This window comes from Pogoniulus pusillus, chromosome 20 (assembly GCF_015220805.1).
Source record: "Pogoniulus pusillus isolate bPogPus1 chromosome 20, bPogPus1.pri, whole genome shotgun sequence".
Taxonomy (NCBI): domain Eukaryota; kingdom Metazoa; phylum Chordata; class Aves; order Piciformes; family Lybiidae; genus Pogoniulus; species Pogoniulus pusillus.
Genome location: NC_087283.1, coordinates 10886412 through 10910954, shown reverse-complemented (window position 1 = coordinate 10910954; position 24543 = coordinate 10886412). Strand labels below are relative to the sequence as shown.

Sequence of the window (24543 nt, the reverse complement as noted above, 5' to 3'; positions counted from 1 at the left end):
TGAGCACCAAGCCTGTCGGAAATCCGAGACTCTGCCCTAAATCACCATCAATTCATCCCTTTCTAAAAAGGCTTTCACCAGTTCCAACACTTTCCACAGGAATATATTCTTCTCCTTCCTAGCTCTGAAAGACAACTGACCAGAAGCCTCTTTTGAGGCAAATGCTATTTCCACTCCACAAATTAACCAGGCTGCTTTCCTTGCTCTTTTCTTCAAGCCAGAAGTAAATGAACTCCTTTGGCTGAGCTCCATCAGGCTGGAAAGTCAAAACAAAAAAAGTCACTACTGTGACCTAGATTTGTAATGCTCCATCTCCACGTTCTAACAGCAAAATTAAGTTTTCTAGTATTGTGGCCATTTCTTATCCCAGAGCTTTTATTTTAAAGGACAATCCTGTTACATAAGAGCTTTGCTGCAGTTGACTCCAGCCTGTATACAATGTTAGGAAGAGATTATGCTGGCCTACCCCTGTGCTCAGAGCACTGCTGGCAGTACTGGTGAACATTTGCTGGTCAGCACCAAACGTTTTCAGGGGATGTCAGAGTCTTGTGATATTTCAGAATGAGATTCTTCCAGAATTTACTAAATTTCCCCTTTCTGAGGTCCAAAGTTCACATTTACAGTCACACAGCTCTTGCCTTTTGATGACTTCTTCCCTCTCTAACGGAGACCTGACCTCCAGTTCTGCTCAGTGGAGGCACTATCTCAGCTCCAAGCAGCTGCTTTGCACATGCTGATTTCTTTCTTGGCTCTACTATGTACTTTATTATCAAATTCAGCCGGTGAAAATGTGTGATGCTGGACAACTGCAGCCAAGCTTAGAATGGCTGCTGTAAGGACAGACCAAAAGACCCAGAGGTCTGAGATAGGAGCAGCTCGCAGAGCTGGTGTTGCCACTGCAGCACCCAAGCTAGCAAATTTGGAGGTGTTCCACAGAACCACCTATTGAGAGTGAAACTTTAAATATGGAACTGCAATGACTCTGGGAACACAGACTCCAGGCTCTTTCCCTAGTTCATCATCTTCCCCAGCAGTCTAGTTTTAATATTCACCATTATTGTGATGAATATTGGAACATACTGCAAGGACAAACACCGCAGCAAAACTAAGTGAAAGACACCTCCAATCCCCGCCAAAAACCACAAAATAAAAAGCCAAAGTATCCACTTGACCATCTTAAAAGTACTAAAGAAGCCACAAGAAAATCAAATGTATGAAGACACTTGTAAGCTCATGGACTTTCCCCTCATTAAGCAAGATGAGTTTGTCGAAGAGTGTGGAGTGGGAGAGATGAGACCACCACCCAGGCGTGCCCACGCACAGACACACGCACGCACACGACCCAGAAGCACAGAGAGAAACAGGATTAGAGGTTTATTTCTGAAAAAATCAAATACAGAAGTGAATTCACATGGAAAAACAAGGTCTGGTTGACCATGCCATCTTAACATTTGATAAAAAGGTAAAGCATCTGTTAATGGAAATGAGGAGAAATCCTAACAAGCCATTAACTTCTCCTCCTACGGCTCTCTTTAGTCGATCAATAGCCAGATTGAAGCAGGTGAAGGGCACAGATTGAAATTCTCACTTAAAAGTCCTGCAAAAAACATTAAGCATTTGGGTGCGTCCCATCCACTCTGCCTTTCTGCAGCAACACAATGAGGTTTCCACTGCCATTTTCTAAATGGAATTGTGCAATCTGTTAGGAATTTCACTGAAACAAGAACACGGATGAGCTCATCAGCACTGCATCCAGTCGGTGTAGGGTAGTTTTATCTTCTAAATAAAGATTAACAAGCCTAATGAGAACTTAGCAGGGAGCAGGATACTGAAGGGGAACATCAGAGAAGGGATTTATGTGAGAATCTGAGCAGGACACTTGATGGGGCACAGGGAGAGTTTTTTTAGTTCGGTTTTGCATATGGCCATAGAACTTTTGTTTGGTTTTGGTTTTAAAGCAACAACAACAACAACAAAAAAAAACAGATACCAACCCATTTCCTGCTTTTGAGTTGCCTTTGCTGTCCGTGCTGAGCTGAGAAAGCACATAGTGAGGCGCTTTGGCACTGTCGGCATCAAATATATCCATGTTGGACTCTTCACAATCTCGACGTTTGATCCCTGGCCTCTGCTTTGGGTTTCGTTTGCGTGATTTACGTGGCACCTCAGTGTTATCATTGTAGGAACTGGTACTCATGTTACTGAAGTTGGAGGGTGAATCCTCCATCCACATACTGCAGCTCTGTTCTGACTCCAATCCACAGCCCTCATCCTGGCAGGACATCCGACTGTTGTCCAGCAAGTCCTCGGGTGGTGGCGAGATGTACAGGACTGTGTGTCTCTTCGGCGTTGACTGCTGCTGCTGGGCTGCGTTACTGGTTAACTGCTTGTCACTTACCCCTCGGGTACTTACCCCCACGGCTGAGGAGCAGCTCTCCACTTGCATAGCCTTGCTGTCGGTGACTGAGGTAGAGTAAATGGTAGGACTGGAAGAGGTGGTAAAGGAGCTGCAAGCACCGCCCATGGAGGAAGAGGAAGGAGCTGAAGAAGCATCTGCGGTGTATAATTCACAAGTAAATACAAGATAACACGGTGCTGTGTGTGCTGGCTATAGCAGTCCCATTGAAATAAAGTGATTTAGGAACAGATTGCTTTCCCCCAACAAATATTTGGAATTTGGTAAAGTTTTGGAATGCAGATGCTTAAAGCAGTACAGCCTGGCTGCTATGGAGCTTTGGAAACGTCCAAATCAGACTCGTTTATTGTCCGCTGTAATCAGCTTTTATTAAACTTAATATTAAATGCATAAAAATGGCTGCAAGTAAATGGAGCTTTCGTTGCCTCAGCTGGACTAATTAGCTGTGTAGGAGCCATTTCATCTGCAGTAATGGAAGCCCCAGTGCAGAATGCTTACAAATCCAGATTCGGTGCCAATTAAAGCATTTATCGTTGGAAAGGTTTTTAGTTTTGAAACAGACGGGACTGTGCTTAGCCACAAAATATTAAAATAAGTTTCTAACCTATGAAGCAGAGAACTACAGGTCATTTTTAATGCAGACACTCCCTGCTTCAGAGGCAAATCCTGGAATAAAAATATGAGAAAATAAATGAGAAAAAGAGCTGCTGATTATTCCATCATAAATGAGAAATAAAATATAAAATCAACTCGAGTTGGGAGGCAAAATGGAACTGGTATCAGTCACTATGACAGAGCTGTTTGGTTTGAAGGTTCAAAACAGAGATGAGATCTCTCTACTGGTGAGATGCTGCTCCTAGGAGATGTGGAGTTTCTGTCATTTAGGCCCCTTCAGTCACTGAGACCCATTTATTTTGGACTTTATTGGCCAAGTCCCTTACGGACTTGGGACAGACCTCTGAAAAACTCCTACTAAGCAGGATGCCATTGTGACTCCTCCAGAGGTCACAAGCATCAATCTGGTTTAGAAACAGCTAGAGGACAGTTAAGAGACTCAAATCCACCCTTGGAGAGTTCCACTGAAGAAGTCTAACAGACTCATTGGCTGCAAACATAGGCCAAGATGTTTCAGAGGAAGCAGAATGGACAAGCTCTAGCTCACTGAGGAATAACTAACCAAATTTCATACTCAGACTTAAGCTTCCTGGGGAGGAGAGGGCAAGATATGATTTTCTGTTACTCTGCACTGCTGACCAAACCTTCCATCACCAACAAGAACCACAGAAATAAGCTAATTTTGGAAACAAATTGTGGATGATACACACACATAATTACACAATGTGTTCACTCAGCTCTTTCCTGGTGTCACAGAGGTAAGAACTGCTATTAGGAGGAACATGAGACGTTCCCTTTTTTGTTGTTTGGATTATTTTTTAAACCAAATTATTACATTAATCTCTCTAATCTGAAAGGTTTAGAGATAGCTAAACTATTTTATCTGGTTTAAGCTATTTAAAAGTAACAGAATAAAATATGTTCAACCATAGTTTGTATATTTCCCTAACAGCAAAACTTAGCAAACCCTCCTAGAAAGCAGCCTGCATGAGATCAGCAGGGGTAGCACTGACTGAGAATGAACAATTTTTACACCATTAGCCTTTCTTACAGCTCTTCTGAGCTAAATTTATGTGACAGTAACACTTCAGACTGTACAACTGACTGATCACTACAGCTGATCAATAAACTATTCTGCTTTTACTTTTCATAGGAGGTCCCTTTCCTGAACCTCCCAGTGAACCGGGAGCAGATGAATGATACCAGTTCCATTTTCCAGTCTGTTCTTTGGCAAATACAGTGGCTGAAATTGGAGAATTCAGTCACTTTGAACTGCATTCCAATTTAAAGGCAATTTTATCCTTTCTATATCATGCATTAATGCAATGCTGTTTCAAAAAAAAACATTTCTAGGATTGGCAAGAACTATTAAATCTAGATATTAATTCCAGTGACAATATTTAGGAGCTGATTTGCAGCCACTTTGAGTTGAGAAAGAGTGTTGCTGTTCAGGATGTTTACTTGGCTTTGTTACAATAAAATGTTTGCATCATTTATACACTCAGAAAGCAACAGAAATTCAGCATCTGTGCTGCATGCCAGCAGTGGCCAAGGGAATCCACAGAGCACACAGCAGTCATGCTGCAGATCTGGATTCTGAGGAGCAATATTCCCCGCAGCTGGAATCAATTCTCCTTTCCAAAGTTGGCTGAGGATCATGCACAGCACAACACAGTGCATCCACGCCTCGTGTCTGCCTGTGCAGCACAGCCTAACCAATACTGGTGTACGTGGAAAAGACTAGCAGGGCTCTCGAATTGGAAGACTTTTCCTTTAATAGATTGAGATCTATTTTTTTTGCAGCAAAGTTCTGGAAATGCTTGAGAAAGGTCTTTTAAAAGACCTATAATAAAATTTTAAGTGATAATCCACGAGTCTCCATTGGAACAGAAGTGCCAGACACTGACCATACCCTGTTATCAAATGGTTCAGTGCATATCTTGGCCAGAAATGCAACAACTGTCCTTTTCCCTCACTTTCCTAGGAAAAAATAAAACAAATACATCACTAAACAAAATACTTTGCAATGTAAAGCCAAAAGACTTGTCAACAGTATAAGTTATTAGACCTCCCCTAGTGCAACTTGAGGCTGAAACTTGAAGCTTCTTCACTGAAAGGGTTCTCGAACACTGGAACAGGCTACCTAGGGAGGTGGCTGAATCCCTGTCTCTGGAGGTGTTTAAAAGATGCAGAGATGTGGTGCTGAGGGACATGGTTTAGCACCACCCTTGGCAGAGTTAGAGAACAGTCGGACTTTATGACCCTAAAGGTCTTTTCCAACCAAAGCAATTCTAAGATTTGAAGATGTTAGGGTGCAGCATCATGCGGTATTTAAGCTACTACCATGATTGCTGTGCAAAAGAAGTGCTTCAGTTTCCAGGTTTTTTCCTCGAAGTTATAAAGCATGCAGAGGTATGAACATGGTAGCTTTTCCTTTATATGCATTTAAAAAGGAAAGAAATCCTGACCCTTGTAAATTGGTTATTCTCTCCTCCCTTTACCAGAGACACCTCTGTGCAATAATAAAACTTCTTGCTCCAAGGGCCTTGGGAGTCCTGGAGCAGGCTGCCTAGAAAGTTTGTGGAGCCTTTCACTTTGGAGAGATTCCAAATGCACCTGGACATTGTGATCCTGAGTAACCTGCTGCAGGTGACCCTGCTTTGTCAGGAGGGCTGGACTAGATCTCTGTAAGTCTCTTCCAACCCACACCATGCTGATACTCAGTGCTATCAAACTGATACAGTAATGAACAGAAAACCTCCTTTGTGTCTTATGCCATCAGCAAGGGAATACCATCAGCACCCACAACCATGCCAGCATTTTAAAGCACAGGCAGGTCAGTATCTTCTCTATTATGTTTGAAACACACAAGAAAGTATGACAAGTATCAAAATCAATTAACTAAACTGGCTCAAACCCTAACACAAATTTCAGGTCTATCTGGGGAATAAATTTAGTCACTGCTTTAGTAACATTTTAAGATAAGCAAATACTGGGAAACAGAATAAAATGTGTGTTTGATGACAGAGCTTACAGGTCACTTAGGCAGCTCATCCTCCTTTGACCAAATCAATCAATCAATGAGCTCAGCCAAATAAGAAATCCCTAAGTGACAGCAATGAATAAACTTCTGAGTGTTTTACGTGGCTCCTGGTTTTGTTTTTCTAAAGGTAGTGATGTCACAACTGTATCTGGCACCCAAAGGAGACCTCCTGGGTGAGTATCTTGCAGGTTTGGGGTTTTTTTGTGATTTTTTTTTTTGGGGTGAGGGGTGATAAAAAAAAATATTCTGAATTTTTCAGTGATTCAAACTTGACTCTAATTGCTTTAAAAGCTGAGAGTATTTTGCTTTTCCCAGTAGCAAGGAGTAAGCTTTCCCTAACATGCAGAATGTGCCCCATGGGTGTGCAATGAGGGTGCAGCATTTCTTTTATTTGAGGTTTCTGTCTTTAGAGACAATGAGAAGTGTTACAGGTGGCTCTTGTGGTTGCAATTTAAAAGTGCTTGCAATGACAGCAAGTAAATGAACATGTCCAGTTTGAAAGATAAGACTGGATGTATTTTAACACAGCCTCAAAATAAAACTGTTCTCAGTGAGACAAGCCAAGTGCACGTTATGGCAAGTATGCATCCATTTACTGTTATATATGACAGGTGCACCAGCATCACAGGGTGGCATTTTCCTTCTTCTTAACAAAAGAACTATGAAAAAGAAAAGAAAATGACTTCCACACTGGAGCAACTTTGATCACTGTTGAAACTAAACCTTCTGAAACTCTTCATTGCCATCACTGTAACATGTAAGGTAGCTGATATAAGTCATTTGGAATCTGTTGCCTGGCTCATGAGTTTGGGTTTTTTCTTTCTCTTCCAAGAGAGGCAGAACAGTATCCAATGGCTGAGTATAAGGAAGCCCTGGTTCCGTGTTGGACATCAGAACTGATACATTGGTTACAGTTCTGTCAAGTGTAAATGAGAGAGAGCAAATAACCAAGAATTAACAAGCTAGCTGGTTAATGATGGACTTCAGGAAGCAAATAAAGATAGCAAATTACTCCACACTATTCCTGGAAGACTAATTTTCCAAGGAATTCCAGTAGTCCACGATACCAGTCATGTACATTTGCTTCCTAGAAAGTCTAACAAGGTGCCTAAAGGCTCACAAACATTTCCCTCACTATCAGGCAGTGATCAGAGTTACATTCACAGCCAAGAGACTGAATAATTCAGGTTCTTTATGAAGGGGAGGGGTGGTGGAAAGCAGGCAGTGGAAGAAGGGCTGCAATATGCACATGGTACAATGCACACTGCTAAAAATCATCAAGCTAAGATCAGAAGCTTGGGGAACATAGATCAAAGAGCACCTCCATGAGCAGCGCAGTCTTTTTCTGTTCAATACATAAATCATTGCGCAAAGAAAATGTATTATCTCCCTAGTTAACTATTAAGGCAATGACTTATTTCTATATCCTGCTATCTTGTGAAGTCAAACAAGAAAGTCAGCCTCTGAAACAAGGTCTGAAAGGCAGGAGAAAGAAAATAAAGTCACTGTATGGCGTTCAAGGAGTCTGGTCTTTTGGCAACACATGGCTTCCAAAGAGATCCTTAAATACAAAAAGGATCACTAATGCTCAAAAGGAATCAAACAGCCTCCTGATGACTTTCTTTTAATTAACTCTTGCTGGAGCAAGCAATTTCCTAGACTTCAAAGCAGCTTAAGACTACAAACACAAATAAATTTGAGATACTTTGTTGTTGTTACTCAAGTTCTTAGTCACCTGCGCATGAAGAGCCAGGACTATCAAAAAGCCACACGAGGACTCTCCTTTTTTCTCAGCCCCTACCTGAGATTCCCTGTGCTATGTTCAGAGAACCATTTCAGTGTCAGAAATGAGATCTCACCACATGGGGTGAGATTTGGGTGGCGAGATTCCCTGTGTTTGCATCCCATGAGATTCCCTGTGCTATGTTCAGAGAACCATTTCAGTGTCAGAAATGAGATCTCACCACACGGGGTGAGATTTAGGTGGTGAGATTCCCTGTGTTTGCATCCCATGAGATTCCCTGTGCTATGTTCAGAGAACCATTTCAGTGTCAGAAACGAGATCTCACCACAGAGGGTGAGATTTGGGTGTTGTACGACCGTAATAAAACATATACTCATTTATCTAACATGTCATGTTCTTGCTAAGACTTGTGTGAGTGAACTGCTTAATTGGAACCACTGGACACAGAAGAACAATTTCAGAACAAAACCAGAAGGATACTATGTGCAAAATTTCCAGCATCAAGCCTGGTGTTGCTAAAAGTCTGAAAAGGTAAACCCCAGAACTTACAAAGTGGCTGCAAACCTGCTTTCAAACACCTCACATGCCAAACTTGGGTTTCTACTTTTCTTCTTCTGATATTACTGAGGTAAATGTCAAAAACTTTTCCAAAAAGTTTAGTTTCAAATCAGTATCAATTCACTATTTAGAAATAGAACAAAACAAAACAAAAAAAATTAAAATAAAATTTTAAAAATAAAAATTAAAAAAAAAAAAAAAAGAAAGAAAGAAAAGAGACTTATGAAGAAGTCTGAAAACAAGACCGACCTATACCCTGGGTGAGATTGGATGGGTTAAGTGTCTCTGGCACTATTTGTCTTCACTATTGACAGACACTGTCACACAACCCACCACTCGATGCCTGTCTCTGAATGGCGAAGCTAGAATGCAAGTTAAGTGTATTAATAGAGAAAAAAACTAGCATCCCAGCAAATATCATCAAGCAATCCAATTCACCAGTCATTAAAAACACTCAGAATCAAGATAGGTAGGTTAATTTACATCAAGCCCAACAGTGTAAATTCCCCTTACATTGACATGCTGAACCAAGCAGTGGGTAAATACATCAGTCAATCTGCTTTTGTTACAAATGACATCTGTTATCCAATTAACACTCCACTTTAGGGATCTAAAACTTTTTGTTAGTGGCACACATGCCCAAATTCAATCTGGGATCCTCCCCACTTGGAGTAATAACCAGCTGTGAACAGGCAAGTCAGAGCTCTAGGACCCTCAGCTGCTCCTCAAGCTCTACCTGTCATCTCCTAAGATAACCTCATCAAGTCTGCTGACCTAAAGAGTGGCCATATGATGATGTCAGGATTGATGGATGAGACAGAACACTTCAGTTTAAGAAAGACTCCTCCATTCTTCAGATATGCAGTTGGGTTTTTCCTAGGAAGTTAAGAACTCAGCCTTCAGGAAGTTTTCAGTGCTGCCCCAACCACAGTGCTGTTCTCCTTCTGCCCTTCCCTGGCTTGGTTCTTCATATTCATCAAAGAACAGGGAATTCTCTTGTTGCAAAGTAATTCTCAAGCCTTTCTGATGTAAGAATAGCAGCCACTTAACACAAGAATTTGCCACAAGAAAGCTCTCAAAATGACAGAACAGTTTGTGTTTGATTGAGCAGTTCTGGAAAACAGACTTTACTGACTGCAGGACATTTACTGACTGCATGAAAATAAAGTTAATCTAGAAAAAGGAGATAAGGAGTACATAGAGTTAAGTCTTTACAGGTAATGATAAGGAAGCTCTGCAGAGGTATGCAGCAGGTATGCACTCCACCTGTACAACTCCACACAGCTCAACCTTTTAATTGAATTTATAGGCAACACACTGCCTAAGAAGATTCTATAAAGCAGAAACAATACAGGGACTTATTTACATTTGTATTTCCTAGTGATGATTTCTCACCAGCAGAGGATGAAGGAACCTGTCCACCAGCCTTGAGAGGTACCTAACCACAGCCTGTGTCGTTCCAGACTGCTACCACAGCTCTTTAAACTTGTTAGCATGAACAGGCCAGAACAGCTGACCCATAGCACCAGAAGATGCATTTTTAAAGGAGCAGTAGGATCTGGTTTAAATTAATTCTGTAAGAAAGTATTATCTGACACATGACCACAGCAAGCAGGCTGCAGACAGAAATCCCTGGAAGACATCCTCCCTGGAAATTACAGGAAGGCATTTCCAACTGGGAGGGCGGTGGGAAGAGGAAGGGAAAAGCCTACAAAGAAATGGAAGTTTTTACAGGCATTGGAGACCAACTACAAAGAATAATCTTTGTTTCTAGCAATTTGTTTACAACATGTAATTATGAGCCCAGGATAACAGAGTAAGTAGCAGTGCTGATATCCCTTTTGAAATCTCTGGTAATTATTTCTGTATCAACAGGAAAAACTGACTAATGATACCAGGAAGGATGGTAAGTGGACAAAATATTTTCATTAAAAAATAAAAATGAAGAAGCCTAACTCTAGCCACTAAAAGAGAAAAAAAACACACAAACCAAACCACTCTCCCAGAGTGAGGAGAAAGTTCTTCACTGAGAGAGTCATTGGACACTGGAATGGGCTGTCCGGGGAGGTGGTGGAGTTGCCGTCCCTGGGGCTGTTCAAGGCAAGGTTGGACGTGGCACTTGGTGCCATGGTCTAGCCTTGAGCTCTGTGGTAAAGGGTTGGACTTGATGATCTGTGAGGTCTCTTCCAACCCTGATGATACTGTGATCTCCATTCTGAGGCTGTATTAAAGACTTTAGAGTCTCTAACTGGAGTGACAAAAGAGTGTCACTCTATTAGAGTGACAAAAAAGCTTTATCTCAGCTGTGGAATCAGGATGCTCAGAGAAGCTGTGGAGGCTACAACCCTGAAAATGTTCAAGCAACCTGTCCATGGCAGGGAGCTTGGATCTAGAGGACCTTTACGGTCCCTTCCAACCCAAATGATCACATGATCCTATGACAACATGAACCACAGCCCATAGCACCTGGTCTCTACCCCACAGATGACACAAGCACTTTTATCCAGCTCTCTGCAGTAGCAACTGAGCAAAAGCATCATTTTCTTAATTAAAATGACCAAAACCACTCATAGCAAACATCTCAATAACAACTCTGATCAAAAAAAAGCCAATTGTAGTTTGTCCCTTTAATTAAAAACAGCACAAAATCGACATGATCAGAACAAGGTAAAGGTTCAGCATTTATCAAGGATTTTCCCAGGATACAATTATAGATGTTTGGAAGCCAGAAACATACAATACATCACAGATTAATTGTATCTTAACTTGAAGAAGGCAAAAAAAGAGATCAGTAAGTACATTTCAGTGGCATAAAATCTGTTCTCCTTTTGTTACAAGAACAAGCAAGAACACCTCCTCTTGTTACAAGAAGCAAGAACATCACTCTGTGGAGAATTCAATTTAAGGTAAGAACTGGAAACTACCAGAAGTGATGCAGGAAATACTGTCCTGGGGAGCAATACAACAAAAGAATTGGAAAGACATATATTTGCCCCTGTGGAAAACAGAGGTATGGTTAAGAGATCATCAAGCAGCTGAAGCAGCTTGTTCCAGTATTTGCTGCAGTAAGAACAAGTAGATGATGAGTTGAGGAGTAAGTTTCTGTAAGTTTTCTTCACTGGGGTTCAGAAAGTTTGAGCAATTCTTTTTACTGGAGATAAAAGAAGAAAATACAACGTTTGTTTGAAGTAAGTGGCCAAAAACAAAGTGCTGACATGCCAACTAGAAAGACTCCTTTGAGAAAGGACTTGAATTTAGCAGTGTGAGCTTTTAAGCATTTGAAGCTCACGTTCAACATGTCTTGATCGACACCAAAAAAAAAGTTCAACCTTTAAGAACCAACAGAAGAGAATGAAGCATCCCTGCTTGCAACTGCAGCTTAAACATACTGCATGGATGGCATCATAAATGCTTCAGGCACATCTATTTCATAGAAGAAATCTCTAGGCACAGCTTATACTGACATTTCTCTGCATGACACCCTCATGCATTTCAAGAGTCTAGAAGATGATTCATATTTAATGTGTTTATGGTACCACAGCAGGCAAAATCCTCCTTTTCCTGTCCCCTGAACAAAGACACTTGTGATTCAAACAGCAAGCATGGAGAACAGTTTCTACTGGCAAGCTCAGATGATTTTCCTCCCTTTTGCTTTCTAGAATAATAAAATTAGAAGCTGGAGACAGCAGCTCAGGTTGTGAACACTGCAGCTCAAAATCCTAGAGCTCTAGTATGCAATCCTTGCCTGTTTTGACAGCCAGAGAGTGGGTGATACCTCTTTTGTCTGGATTAATGAATGAGATATACATTTATCAACAAATTAATGCAAATCCAATCAGCAACATTCCATTTTAATACTCTTTAACACCCTTCTGTAAATCACAAAAAATTCCAAATGGAAGAACCAGAAGTCTGCCCCTGCGAGGTCAATTCTGCTAAAACCAGCCCATCCTGCTCCTCTGAAAAACCCCAGAAGTTCACTGCAGCAGTATGTATTGCTCACCTGGAATGTGATTTGTATGGAACACCCCTCCCCAGAGAAGTGACTGACAGAAAAGTCTTATGTTAAGTCGAATTTCAGCCAAACACTGCCTTAGTCAGCATTTTGCGAAGCAGAGAACAAACTGCGTTAGTTGTTACAGGAGTAGTAAAAAGCTCTCACCACCTCAGATCATTCTCTGCAGCGTAATCCTCTCATTATCAGGAGTAATCATAGCTGCAATCAACATCAAGCAGCACTCCAAATTAGCCCTTCCTTTTAAAACAAGGAGTAAAAGGAGGTTACCAACACCCCCATGGAGACTCAGCTATCCTTTCCTATCACTTCCCAAGTGAGGGTTTGGAGCAAGTAAGAGCTGACATACAAACTGAGAGAGAGACATATACAAAGGAAAGGTTTGAGCTACAGGAACTCTGGGTTGCCAAAATCGTCTTTCTTCCACACTCTCTCTCTTGTAGTGTTAGCTCCTCCTAAATGTGTCTGTTGTCTGATACTGAGGACTTAAGATAAGCAAATGAATCATCAATCTTGGTCTTTTAAAATATAAAATACATGTTTTGCAGGGTGAGCATATGGACATGCACAAAGCCTAGGCTGATCTTCCTCTTATTTTCCTGTTAAGAAATCAGAGCCCAGCCAGACCTCTCATTACTATGAGGCTGGATAACAGGACTTTAAATTGCTGTAGCAGCTTTCCAAAAGGCACAGTAGCCTAAAACCCCTAAAACAATTAAGGAGGAAAACATGATATAGAAATGTGGTACAGCCACAGCAAGAATTCTTCTCTCCTGTTCTCCTGAGAAGGTGGAGAGATCTGGGAGCAGAAACAACACAGCAAACCTCAGTGAAAAGTAAAAAGCACTCCTGGGATTCTGTAAATCAACCAAAAACATTAGAGACTGCTTTGGCTCCAGAGAGCTCTGTGCCGTGGGCATCAACTCAGAAGTGCCGAGGTCAAGATGCCTTAGAGGAGGAAACCTGCTCCACTAGTACATGGCAGGATTTGCGGGAGGTGGGGTTAGGACTAGAAAACAACCCACTGAGATCCACCACAATGAGTAAATTCCCCTCTCTTTGTACCTCACCTACGACTCATATAGACACTGATGTTCCTTCCTCTCTTCACAAGAATCTGTCCTCAGCTTTAGAGAGAAATTAAGTCTGGTCTCTGACTTACTGGAAGTACCCAACCACCTGTCTACATCTGGGATACAATTTATCTTATATATTATACAGATTTTATGTGTGACCTATAACTTCTACCTCCCAACACCAGAGGGAGGAGTAGGGACTGTTCTTTTCAGCCTTCTGCTCTGCCTCTACTTTTGGAACACAGCCCATAGAACTGCTTTGCAGGTAAACACTTCTCCAAGATGCAGGTATTTTCTTTAAAGGATGTGGTGGAGTGAAAACTAATATTAACAACAAACCCAAAAACTCAACAAAGACCTTACACTGAAATTGTCTGGTATCATCACCTCCTCCCCTGTAAGAGCACCAGGTCCATCGTGCTGGGCTGGAGTTCAGCTCTCCTCACACATGGACGTGGCACAACTCACTGCTGAATGATCCCGGTCACCACAATTAGGTGTTTATAAAAGACCAGGATTCAATTGTTCTTGCCCTCAGTGAAGTGGACAGTGACGTCAGCAGTGAAAACAAAACTAGTCTTTGCTCTCTTTGGGGGTTTTTGTCTGCTTGGTTAAACACAATTATGAACAAATTGGAGAACTGCAGTTGCTTGCGTTTAGAACTTCTGATCCTGATTTTAACAGCACCCAGAACCTTTAACTGTCTCCTCACAACACTGATGGAAGGTTTCCAAGGCCACAGCTCAGTAAGCACTTCAGTCCAGCACACACTGAGAGGCACTAAGAGAAGGCTGGCTCCACCTTTCCTGATTGCTCCTCCCTTTGCATGTTACTCCCCTCCCTGTACCACCAAAAGCTTTGTGCCAAAGCTGCAGTGAGTCCAACCAGGACAGCTCTAACCTGGAGCAGGTCCTTGATTCAAGAAAAGCTCTTCTTCAGCAGCAGTACCAGCTGAAAGTCTGTGTGAAGCTACGTGATCTGAAACACTGGAAACTGTTGTGAACTGAATGAGTAGATTTCCCTCCAATCTTAACAAAAATCTCTATTTTGTTTAATGTCTTTCACTCAAGAAAGTCATGCTGCAGTTTAACTCCAAGCCAGCTAACTGACTCTGAGGTTTTTTCATAAGGCACTGGACTGGCTGTTAGCAGACACTAAATACCTGCAGGTAACAGACATTTAGTTCCATTCAAGTTTTTAAGGTTGTTTTTTTCAGTTAGGTACAGAATTAATTAGCAATTCATGTCTATCTGTGGATTTAGAGTGTAACAGGGTTTGGGGGACTTCTTTTGTTCACTGGTTTTTAAGATACACTTTTCTACAGGATTTGGTTGTTGCTGTAACTGAATCAAAAATCAGTCATTCAGTATCTCGGTTTTAGAAATACATGCCCAGATTCTCTTTTGAATAAGTGATATTTTTTATATCAAATCCTTCCAATGTCACATATAAACCCATCAAATTCTTTCACTGAGCGAAGTTCCACTGTGCACAGTTAAATCCACAGGTTCTTTCAGAAGAGGTCTGGCAAAACATGAATGGTGAGCAGTGCTGTAAAGTTTCTCTGACAAGTCTACAATCACTTCAGTTTCTGAGCAGGAGTCCTGGACCATGCAAATCTGGGAAACATTCTCACACAAACATTTAATGCATTTGAACTCATAAAGAGAAAAAGGCAACTATTGAATTCTGACCTTAACTATACACATTTTTTTCTCAAGCAATAATTTAAGGCCAACTAGGAACGGGGAACATGACCTTGCAAGAAATAGGGGATCAAATTGTGCAATACAGCCCTCAACCACTGAATAAAGATCATCATGAGCACGATGATCATTTTTCTCCTCATTATACATAAGCTTGCTAAGATGCTGACAAGAATTCCAGATGTAAACCAGCACTAAGGCTAACCTCACATCAGAACTTTCTCCTTAAACCCTCACTTTTTTAATGTTTAATGCAGATCAGTGACAGTCTTTAGAGTCTAAAACATGACTGGGAGTAAGATAGAGATAAAAAGGTCATGCCTCATTTTTATGTGCTGTCAATTTGAAAAAGAATCGATTTCAATTTAGTACTTCATCAAAGTGCCATCCTGACTTATATTATCCTCTCATGTATGTGAGAATCTTGTAACACATCAAAAATAGAGAGTTGAGTGTGAATGAAGTTTAAATACTAAGCTTCCTGAGGTCTCTTAAAGTAAAACATGACCTTTCTTCCTACTTACAGTCTGCTAAAAGCTTCATGGCCCAAAATGTAATCTGCCATTTAATTTTTCACCCTGGATAGAATTTGCTGTTTGGCAGTTGGTCGGTCTGATGCCCTAGACCCAAATTGGTATTTATTACCTCTGAACACAGAGTCCATTCTAGGAGCTAACAGGCCCTGTGCTGCATTAACAGCAGAGCAGCAAAACAAACTTATTTCTTAGGAAGACACATATGCAGCAAATACAACAACCATGACCACGGTAACACGTGAAAATTGAGACCACCCAGTTTAAGTTCCTCTACATAACTTCTCCTAGAATGAACTCTGTCACAACTCCACAAGCTTTTTTTTTAGATCAGAACTTTGCCAGCACTGTTCATGTTGGCCAGAACGTGACAAACCTTAACAAAGCAAGCAAATAAAGGAGAATGCTTACCAGCAGCAACTACAGCTGGAGGCGGCGAACCTGCCTCGCCACCACTTGTTTGGCTCATGGATGCTACGGATGTTTCTCTGGAAGGTGGTAACTGCAGCTCCTTTGGGAGAAGGTCATAGACAGATTCTGCAGAACAAAATGCATTCCATCAAAAACGTATTTCAGCTAAGAGAAAAGAATTGATGCATTTGCCTAAAAGAGATGAACGATAAGGCGACCCTTCCAGAACCATCGGAAAGTCACACTGGGTACTTGGAGATCTCGCAATCAAGTTACTTCAGCAAACAAACAAACCATGAACACGTGAAGATACACATTCTCAAGACCGAAACAAAAGGACACAAACTTGTTCAAACAAAGGAATAATTCATGAGCTTCCAGAGAAGCCGCCCTCAATCAGCGTGAAGGCGCTGACAGCAAGCACAGTCAAAGACAAACTCGTTCTAAGACTCCGAACCATGAGGCTGACTTCCAAAGAAAGAGCCTTAGGCAGTACCATCAGCTGCGGAACAGCCGATGGACTCTTCCCATAGCAGACATGGCAGCTCTTGCTCTGTGAGACCCCTTACTTCCATTTATCTGCAACACTTCTTTCTCCCCTCAAACTCTCCTATAAGCTCCTGCAGATGCTCCAGCTGAATCACTCTCCTCTAGGGAAACGGCTAGTGCCAGTCCATTGGACACTGAAAGCTCTTTGGTGGCACTGTGGCAGATGCTGTACAGTAGAACCTCTAAGAAGCATTTGTGTCTTCTCTGTCGTGACATGGGGATGGCCACCACACAGCCCACCCAACAGCTTCAGCAGCCAATGTTCCACCTCATGTACAGCCTGCTTCTCCACACTTGCTGGTGGTTCAAGTCACTGCCTACGGTCAGATGACTGCTTCTGAGCTCTGACTGCACCAAACAAGGGAGAAAATATCACTGAGCTAACAACCACCTCACTCAGGCACGAGCACGCAGCTGTGAACACACCGAAGATGCACCATCACAAACACCTGATTTAGAGATGTTAAAAACCTGAATCATAAAAATCACACAATTGCTTTGGTTGGAACAGATCTTTAAGATCAAGTCCAACCATTAACCCAGAACTGCCAAGTCAGATGATCAGCTATAAACTGAATCAGCAATGCTACACCACAAACCTTTATGAAAGTCCTTTATCTCTACTGTTCAGGTGTCTGAGACAGATAAGGAAATTTTAACTTAACACATGGTAGCATGAGAGCCAGAAGCCTGTTTACATGTGCTGCTTGCTTTTGAGGGTTTCAGTCTTGGTTCCCCTCTTTCTCTCCTAAGCTGTGAAGCCAGACCATGCACAGAGCCCAAGGAAGTTACATGGAAGAGTGAGGTTCAACAGTCTTAAGTGTGGAGTCCTGCACCTGAGGAAGAATAACACCATGCATCAGTACAGATTAGGATTGACCTGCTAGAAAGCAGCTCCATGGAGTCCTGGTGGACAGCAAGTTACTCATGGCACAGCAATGTGCCCTTATAGCCACGAAGGCCAACAGTCTCCTGGGGTGTACAAAGAAGAGTGTAGCTAGCAAGTCGAGGGAGGTTCTCCCCCTCCACCCTGCCCTGGTGGGGCCACACCTGGAGTACTGTGTCCAGTTCAGAAAGGGAGCACAGCACTAAAAGGTCAGTGCTTGCTGGGCTTCCCAGTTCAAAAGAAACACTGAACTACTGGAGAGAGTCCAACAGTCTAAAAGGTGCTGAGGGGGCTGCAAGGATCTGCAAGGAGGAAAGGCTGAGAGATCTGGGGCTGTTTAGCCTGGAATAGAGTTACCTGAGAGGGGATCTGATCAATGCCAACTAATAGATAAATGGCAGAGGGCAAGGGAATGGAGTCAGTCAGTTTTCAGTGGTGCCAAGCAACAGAACAAGGGGCAACAGCCAGAAACTGCAACTCAGGAGGAGAAAATTCCTGCTGCCCGGCGAGGTTGTGTAGTCTCCTTCTCTGGACAGATTCCAAACCCACCAGGACATGGTGATCCTGGGCAACCTGCTGAGGGCGACCCTGTTTTAGCAGGGGGGTTGGACTAGAATATCTCCAGAGATCCCTTCCAACCCCTACCATTGCGAGTCTACCTCACGCTCCCCAGCACCAAAGTGCAGCCAGTGCTGCATATTTTGCAGATGTTTGTTATTTGTCACGCTGCATTCTGAGAAAGCTTCTGTCAACCACAAAATCCCCCAGCAGATTTCAGAGCAAACCTTCACTTATTTCCACACTGAACAGCTCCTCGAAGCTTGGCCACAGCCATCAATACATCAAAATATTCCCCAAATAAAATGTGGTGTTTGGAAACCACAAGACGTGTGTGGGTCTGTTTTCTGCTGAACTACCATTTTTCCTCAAGATGAGTATCTTAATTCAAGAGACTGAAAAAAAAAGAAAGGTTCAGAATTTGTCCCAGGGAAAAGCATGAATACCAGCAAAAGAAAAACAGAGCTGTGACACGTAGCCTTATCTACTTGGTGTTCCAGTGCCTCTATGTAACTTTGTCCAGTGACAGGCCCCAAAATAGAATCATAGAATCAACCAGGTTGGAAGAGAACTCCAAGATCATCCAGTCCAACCTATCACCCTGCCCTATCCAATCAACTAGACCATGGCACTAAGTGCCTCATCCAGTCTTTTCTTGAACAAGAATCATTAAGGTTGGAAAACACTTCTAAAATTATCAACTCCAACCACCATGCCCACTAACCCATGCCCCAAGTGTTATACCTACATGTTTTATGGACCCCTCCAGGGGTGGTGACTGCCATCTCCCTGGGCAGCCTGTTCCAATACCTGACCACTCTTTCAGGAAAGAAATGTTTCCTAATATCCAACTTAAACCTCCTCTGTGACAATGGAGGTGATTCCCTCTTGCCCCGTCACTTGTTCCTTGGGAGAAAAGCCTGACCCCTACCCGGCCCCAAGCTCCTTTCAGGGTGTTGTAGCAAGCCAGGAGGCCTCCCCTCAGCCTGTTCTCCAGAAGGTATAACACAGTGTGTGTGAAGTAAAAAAGTCTTTCTATATTATGCATTACTTTGCACATATGCATACACATTTTCATTCCTTTCTGTTGTCTCTCAAGAAATCCTCCCCGAGGAGAGAGCGGCTCATGGTTAGAATCCCATCATGAGTCAGAACATATCTGGTGTTGGTAACAGAGCCCCACTTCCAAAATCTAAGCTATTGGGTAAGAGTGAGCTCTTCCCCTTGGGTCGGTTGTTGTGCTGGAGACTTTTTTTTCTTTCAGAAATGTATTTTTAACTCTCAAATGTGATGAAGATTCTGTCAAGTTTGCTGCTTTAAAGGGAGGCTAAGATCCAAAACTCCCACAGCACTTTTTTTTTTCCTCAGGGAACACATAATTTTAGCAATAATCCACAATAAGCACAAACATAATTCATTGTGAATAAGTCTAACAAGATGATAAAGAGAGAGAGGAAAAAGCCAGTATTAGAACTGAAGCCCATTTCCAAAGATCACAAGATCATTAAGAGCAAATCTTTAACTTCATGCTTCACTGATAAGAGACCAAACTACCCTACCTGAAACATGGTTTAGAACACAAACATGAAACGTTCATCCTGGAACACTTGGATATTACACCTAAAATCAGTGATATCTCCTGCACTTGGAAAAAAGCTGCCATTACCCTTGACAGCTGTAAATATGAGACAGTGGAGGAAGTTGTGTGGAAGTTGGGAAAGAAACACTACTTGGGAAGTTACTTTGAGATACAGCCCAGAAAACAGATGTGCTGAAGAAGAGAATAAACAGCACCATGAAGGGTGAAGGTGGGAAGCACAGCCCTGGCCACCATAAGTGCCTCCTCTTCCTCACAGTTTCTCCAAGTCCATCTCCCTCTTTGGCTCCCAGGAACTTGCCTTTTCTTCTGGCAGCATTACAAACATCACAGAACATCCCAGACAGAAGCAAGGAAAAGCATGGGAAGTCTACTGGGTAGCACAAAAGGAAGAAAAAATAGCAAAGGAAAGGCATGGAGCATGGCCAGAGGTGGCCACAACAACAATGCCAGACCTGGAACCCCTGTGAGGACAGGCTGAGAGATCTGGGCTTGTCTCAGCCTGGAGAAGGCTCCAGGAAGACTTTCTGGTGGCCTTTGAGTTCTTAAAGGAACTGATCAGAAAGTTGGCAGCAGACTCTTTAGCAGGGTCTGTTGTGACAGGACAAGGGGTGATGGTCTGAAACTGAGAGATATTCAGACTAGACAGAAGGAAGACACTTTTGACAGAGGGTGGTGAGACACAGTTCAGATTGGCCAGAAAAGTGGCAGATGCCTCATACCCTGGAACCCTTCCAGGTCAGGTTGTCTGGGGCTCTGAGCAACCTGCTCTAGTTGCAGATGTCCCTGCTGGCTGCAGGGTGGGTTGAACCAGATGACCTTGAAAAGTCTTTTCCAACCCAAACCAATGCATGATTGTATGAATATATGGCAGAAGTTCAAGGTCAAATCCAAACTTAAAAAAACCCTCCTGACATTTCTCCATAGCCTAATCCACATCTCTAGTGAGCAGAAGCAGCAGGAGCTTCCATGTCAACACTTCTCTGAAATTGTTTGGGCACCTTTAAGGGACCTGCAGCAACAAACCTGCTCTGCACAAATCAAGACTTCAAATGAAACTTTGTGTTTTCACCTAAACACAGGCCAATGTTTATATATGCTGCACTATAAATAGCATTAAAGCAAAAACTGACAAATTCCACAAAGATTAGAGTTGCTGCAAGGAAGCTAATTCTTCCCCAGAGGATACAGCTCCCTTCCCTGCCTGGGATCGCGTTTAAATAGCTAAAGCCCCCACCTCTATCCATCAGCTCACCTCCATCACCCTGCTCTACACATGAACACCAAGTACAGGAAGAAGTTTTCTGCTATGATTTTTATGTTTATTCATGTGGAAAACACCCAGAAAAAGAAGTCTTATGTAAAGGCAGTGTTACTTTGTAAAGTAAAAATAAAAATTCACCATCATGAGGTATTTCTACCTAATTAGCAAGAAAAATAGGAAGACAGAATTCCTGTTCTCCAAGCCACTGTGCTGCATCAGAGTCAGCTTTCATCTGGCTGGCAGCACAAAGTGTCTTTATGTTATGTCTGATTTCAAATCCTCTTCACAAATATATTAGCTGATCCCAAGATTATGGTGTTTATTTTTCCCTAGAAGTAGCTCCCTTTATAGTCAACATCTCCCCTAAGCCCACTTTCCTTCTCCATTTAGGAAGAGAGGAACATATATTCCAGGATCTCTGTTATTATGAGCTAAACACAACAAAATCCTGATGATCAGCCAAGAGTCACACAGGCTCATCTCCACACACAGACCTTCTCCTGCACTCAGGTAATCAGTTATTAGACACCCTAGTTACAAGAAACTCCTAAATTGCATCTCTTCCCTCAGAATAATCTCACCTAGATTAACTGGATGAGCCCAGGCTCCATGACTTCTGCTGCTGAAACCAAGGACATGCAGGGGCAAGGCAGACTTACAAAAAGTATTTAAAGTGCCAAATTTCTTCAAGTGCTCTTTATCCGATTATCCTGTCCCTATAATCTCCCATCTCAGATCAGCTGCTTCTAACTTTGATCTTCCTGCCAGCTACACTGACAGTTCAGAAAATTCTCTTCCACGTGGCTAAAAGAAGAGTAGAACAGCACCAAATCTGAGGTCACCATTCACCACCACCACATTTTACCTCTGGAGAGGACAAGATTGTGGTGTGGTACTGCTTGAAATTGCACAAAACACTCAGAATTGAAGTATTAATGAGCAATAATCAAGTAAGAGGATCTTGGAGTTGTTGTTGCAACACATCACACATCGAGCCAAACAAGCAGCATCCCAGGACACTTGGCCAGTGGCAGGAATCCAGCCAGCAGCCAGGTTCAATGGGAAGGCTCACCACCACTTCTCTCAAAGAACCATGAGTGCAGGACCAAACCCCAAAGACACCAAAAGGATCTACAACACTGCTAGAAGGGACAGTCACCTTGCATCAGTGGCTACACACAACTGAAACCACAGAATCACAGAATTGTTTCAGTTGGAAAAGACCTTTAAGATCACTGAGTTCAGCCACCACCCAAGTCTACCCAGTCTGGTGTTAAACCATGTCCCTCAGTACCACATTTCAGCCTCTGCAGGCTACATTATGGACACCCGGCCTTACAGCAAAATCTAAGTGCTCCAGCCTTCCTCACTGCCACCAGAAAATACTACACTGAAGATTTCAAACTGTCCTCATTACCGTTGTATCAAAGGACCCTTCAGAAACACACGATGCCAGGTGATCAGCAGCACTAGATTCATCCTTACCGAGGAGGAAACTGTGATTCAATTTAAACTTACGAACACTACAGCTCTGCTTATGGAAGCAAAGGGAACACAACCCAACTGATTCCTATTTGGGAGTGCTAAGACAACTCTAAGATTCTGCAAGAGTCTCTCTGGATGTGTCCCAAAGGAAGTCCAGCTTTTTCCAGAGTGTATCATCTCAGCACTGAGAGTGCTCACCCTCATAACAAAGAACTCTGACTTTAGAATTTCAGGCAACCTACTATGGTCAGAAGCCACTTACCAGTAAAAGGTCTCTAGTTGAAGAACACAAGTTTAACACTGCACCAGAGAGCTGTTGTCGCTTCAAGGAGGACAAAAGGCAGAAAATTCATTTCCCCAAAGTATCTAACGGAAGTAGCTGTACATAATCAGTTCAGCTGTTATGCAGCAAATCCAGTAACTACAGATCCAATGTCCCATCACATTTCCCCTCTCTTTGGTTTGGTTTTGGGGTTTGTGGTTTCATTGGTTGGTTTTCTTCACAAGCAACTGATGTAAATTCAGTAGAACAACCAGCTTAATTTGAGATGCTGGGGAAATGCTGGCAGGTTATTTTTGATGATACACAGTTAAGAACAAAAAAGCAGCCTAGGAAAGAAGCCTTGCCGAAGCCATCCTCCCACTGCACCAAACAGCCTTGAAATAAGCTTATGATGATGATGTGGTAAATCCCTTTCTTGTAAACTCTCCTCTTAACACCAAAGACACCAGACATCACTTAACCTGGTTGCAGCTTCCTCTTCAATGTCACTTCTCCACATTGTTCCCAAGGACCAATCTTCAGTAGGTCACTGAACATTAGATTGGACATACGGAACAATTTCTTCCCCAGAAAGGTTGTCAAGCCCTGGAACGGGCTGCATAGGGAAGCAATGGAGTTCCAATTCCTGGAGGCACAGAGACGTGGTGCTGAGCAAAATGGCTTAGCAGCAGACTTAACAGTATTTGCTTAATGGTTGGACACAATGATCTTAAAGGTCTTTTTAAACCAAAATAATTCCATGACTCAATAAACACAGGTCCAGCTCTTCTCCAGCCCACCCACCTGTCTGTCCCATCACAGTGATCTGCTTCTGCAGCTTCACTTCCTGTGATGCTGGAGGCTTCTCCAGCAGCATCCCTGTTATCCCTGTGCTTGAAGGCAATGATAGCCTTCCTGCTTAGAAGGCAATCACGCAGGAGAGCACAATCAGTAACTGAGGGTGAGTAGGACCAGCAACTGTTTGCCATGGAGGCAGACAGGACAGCTAGCAGTGCTTACCTTTAAGGGTAGGTGGTACATCCTGGAAACTCCTTATCACTTCTATGACCTCATCTCACACACACACACAAAAAAAGTTAATCCTTGTCTTTTAATAGGCTGCCTGCACTGAAAGGCTGCCCATCTGATCCCCTCTGATATCAGTCTTCTCAACATGTTTTAATACCCGTACAGATTTGGCTGCTTCTCCCAAAGCCATTTCCTTGCTGCAGCACATGACAGTCACACCAGAGATTAGACAAAACCTTGGTGTGCTCTTCTAATCAGCTGGCAGAATCCAAGCAGAAATATCTTCTAATGATGTTCTCTAAGCTGATAGCAAAAAAAACAACCCACCATGCAACACAAGCAAGCAAGTAGGCAAAGGGAGCTGCTTGTATGGAACCAAGATTAAAAACACAATTAGAAATAGATGAACCTGCAGGCAACCTCTGCCACATGGGAGGTAGGGGAGGGAAGTGGCACACACATGCTCAGCAAATTAAAGAAACTATGAAGGAAATAACAGTGGTGTCTGTAGTCAACCACATCCCCACAAAGTCAGGTTCAGGGTATACCCTACACACCTGTATGAAGATCCTATGAACACAGGATGCTTCAAGTTGGCAAAGACTCTCAGGGCCATCAAGTCCAACCATCAAGGGATGCTGACTGGTTCATGTTAAGATACAATTTGGAGCTAAGTGTGTATTTACCAAGGATTCATATATCAACCAAGGGCCTGGCTGTTGCTCCTCCTTCCAAAGCTAACTCACTACACATGCAACTGAACATCTTCCAGGAATTCTTATGGGTTAAAGATGCT

The 24543-nt window shown here is 42.6% G+C and overlaps 1 protein-coding gene across 5 annotated transcripts in view; it reads right to left on the bottom strand.

Annotated features, from left to right (window-relative positions):
• Positions 1-24543, bottom strand: part of NFAT5 (nuclear factor of activated T cells 5) — a 73916-nt gene that overhangs the window by 31430 nt on the left and 17943 nt on the right. For 2 of the 5 annotated variants that reach the window (XM_064160198.1, XM_064160199.1), the window contains exons 2-3: positions 16118-16243; positions 1995-2553 (exon numbers count right to left, since the gene is read on the bottom strand). In XM_064160198.1, the coding sequence (XP_064016268.1) occupies positions 1995-2553; positions 16118-16243 (685 nt within the window). Of the gene's footprint in view, positions 1-1994; positions 2554-3020; positions 3083-16117; positions 16244-24543 lie in introns of those variants that run through there. The other 3 variants (XM_064160202.1, XM_064160201.1, XM_064160200.1) reach the window with 3 other exon arrangements.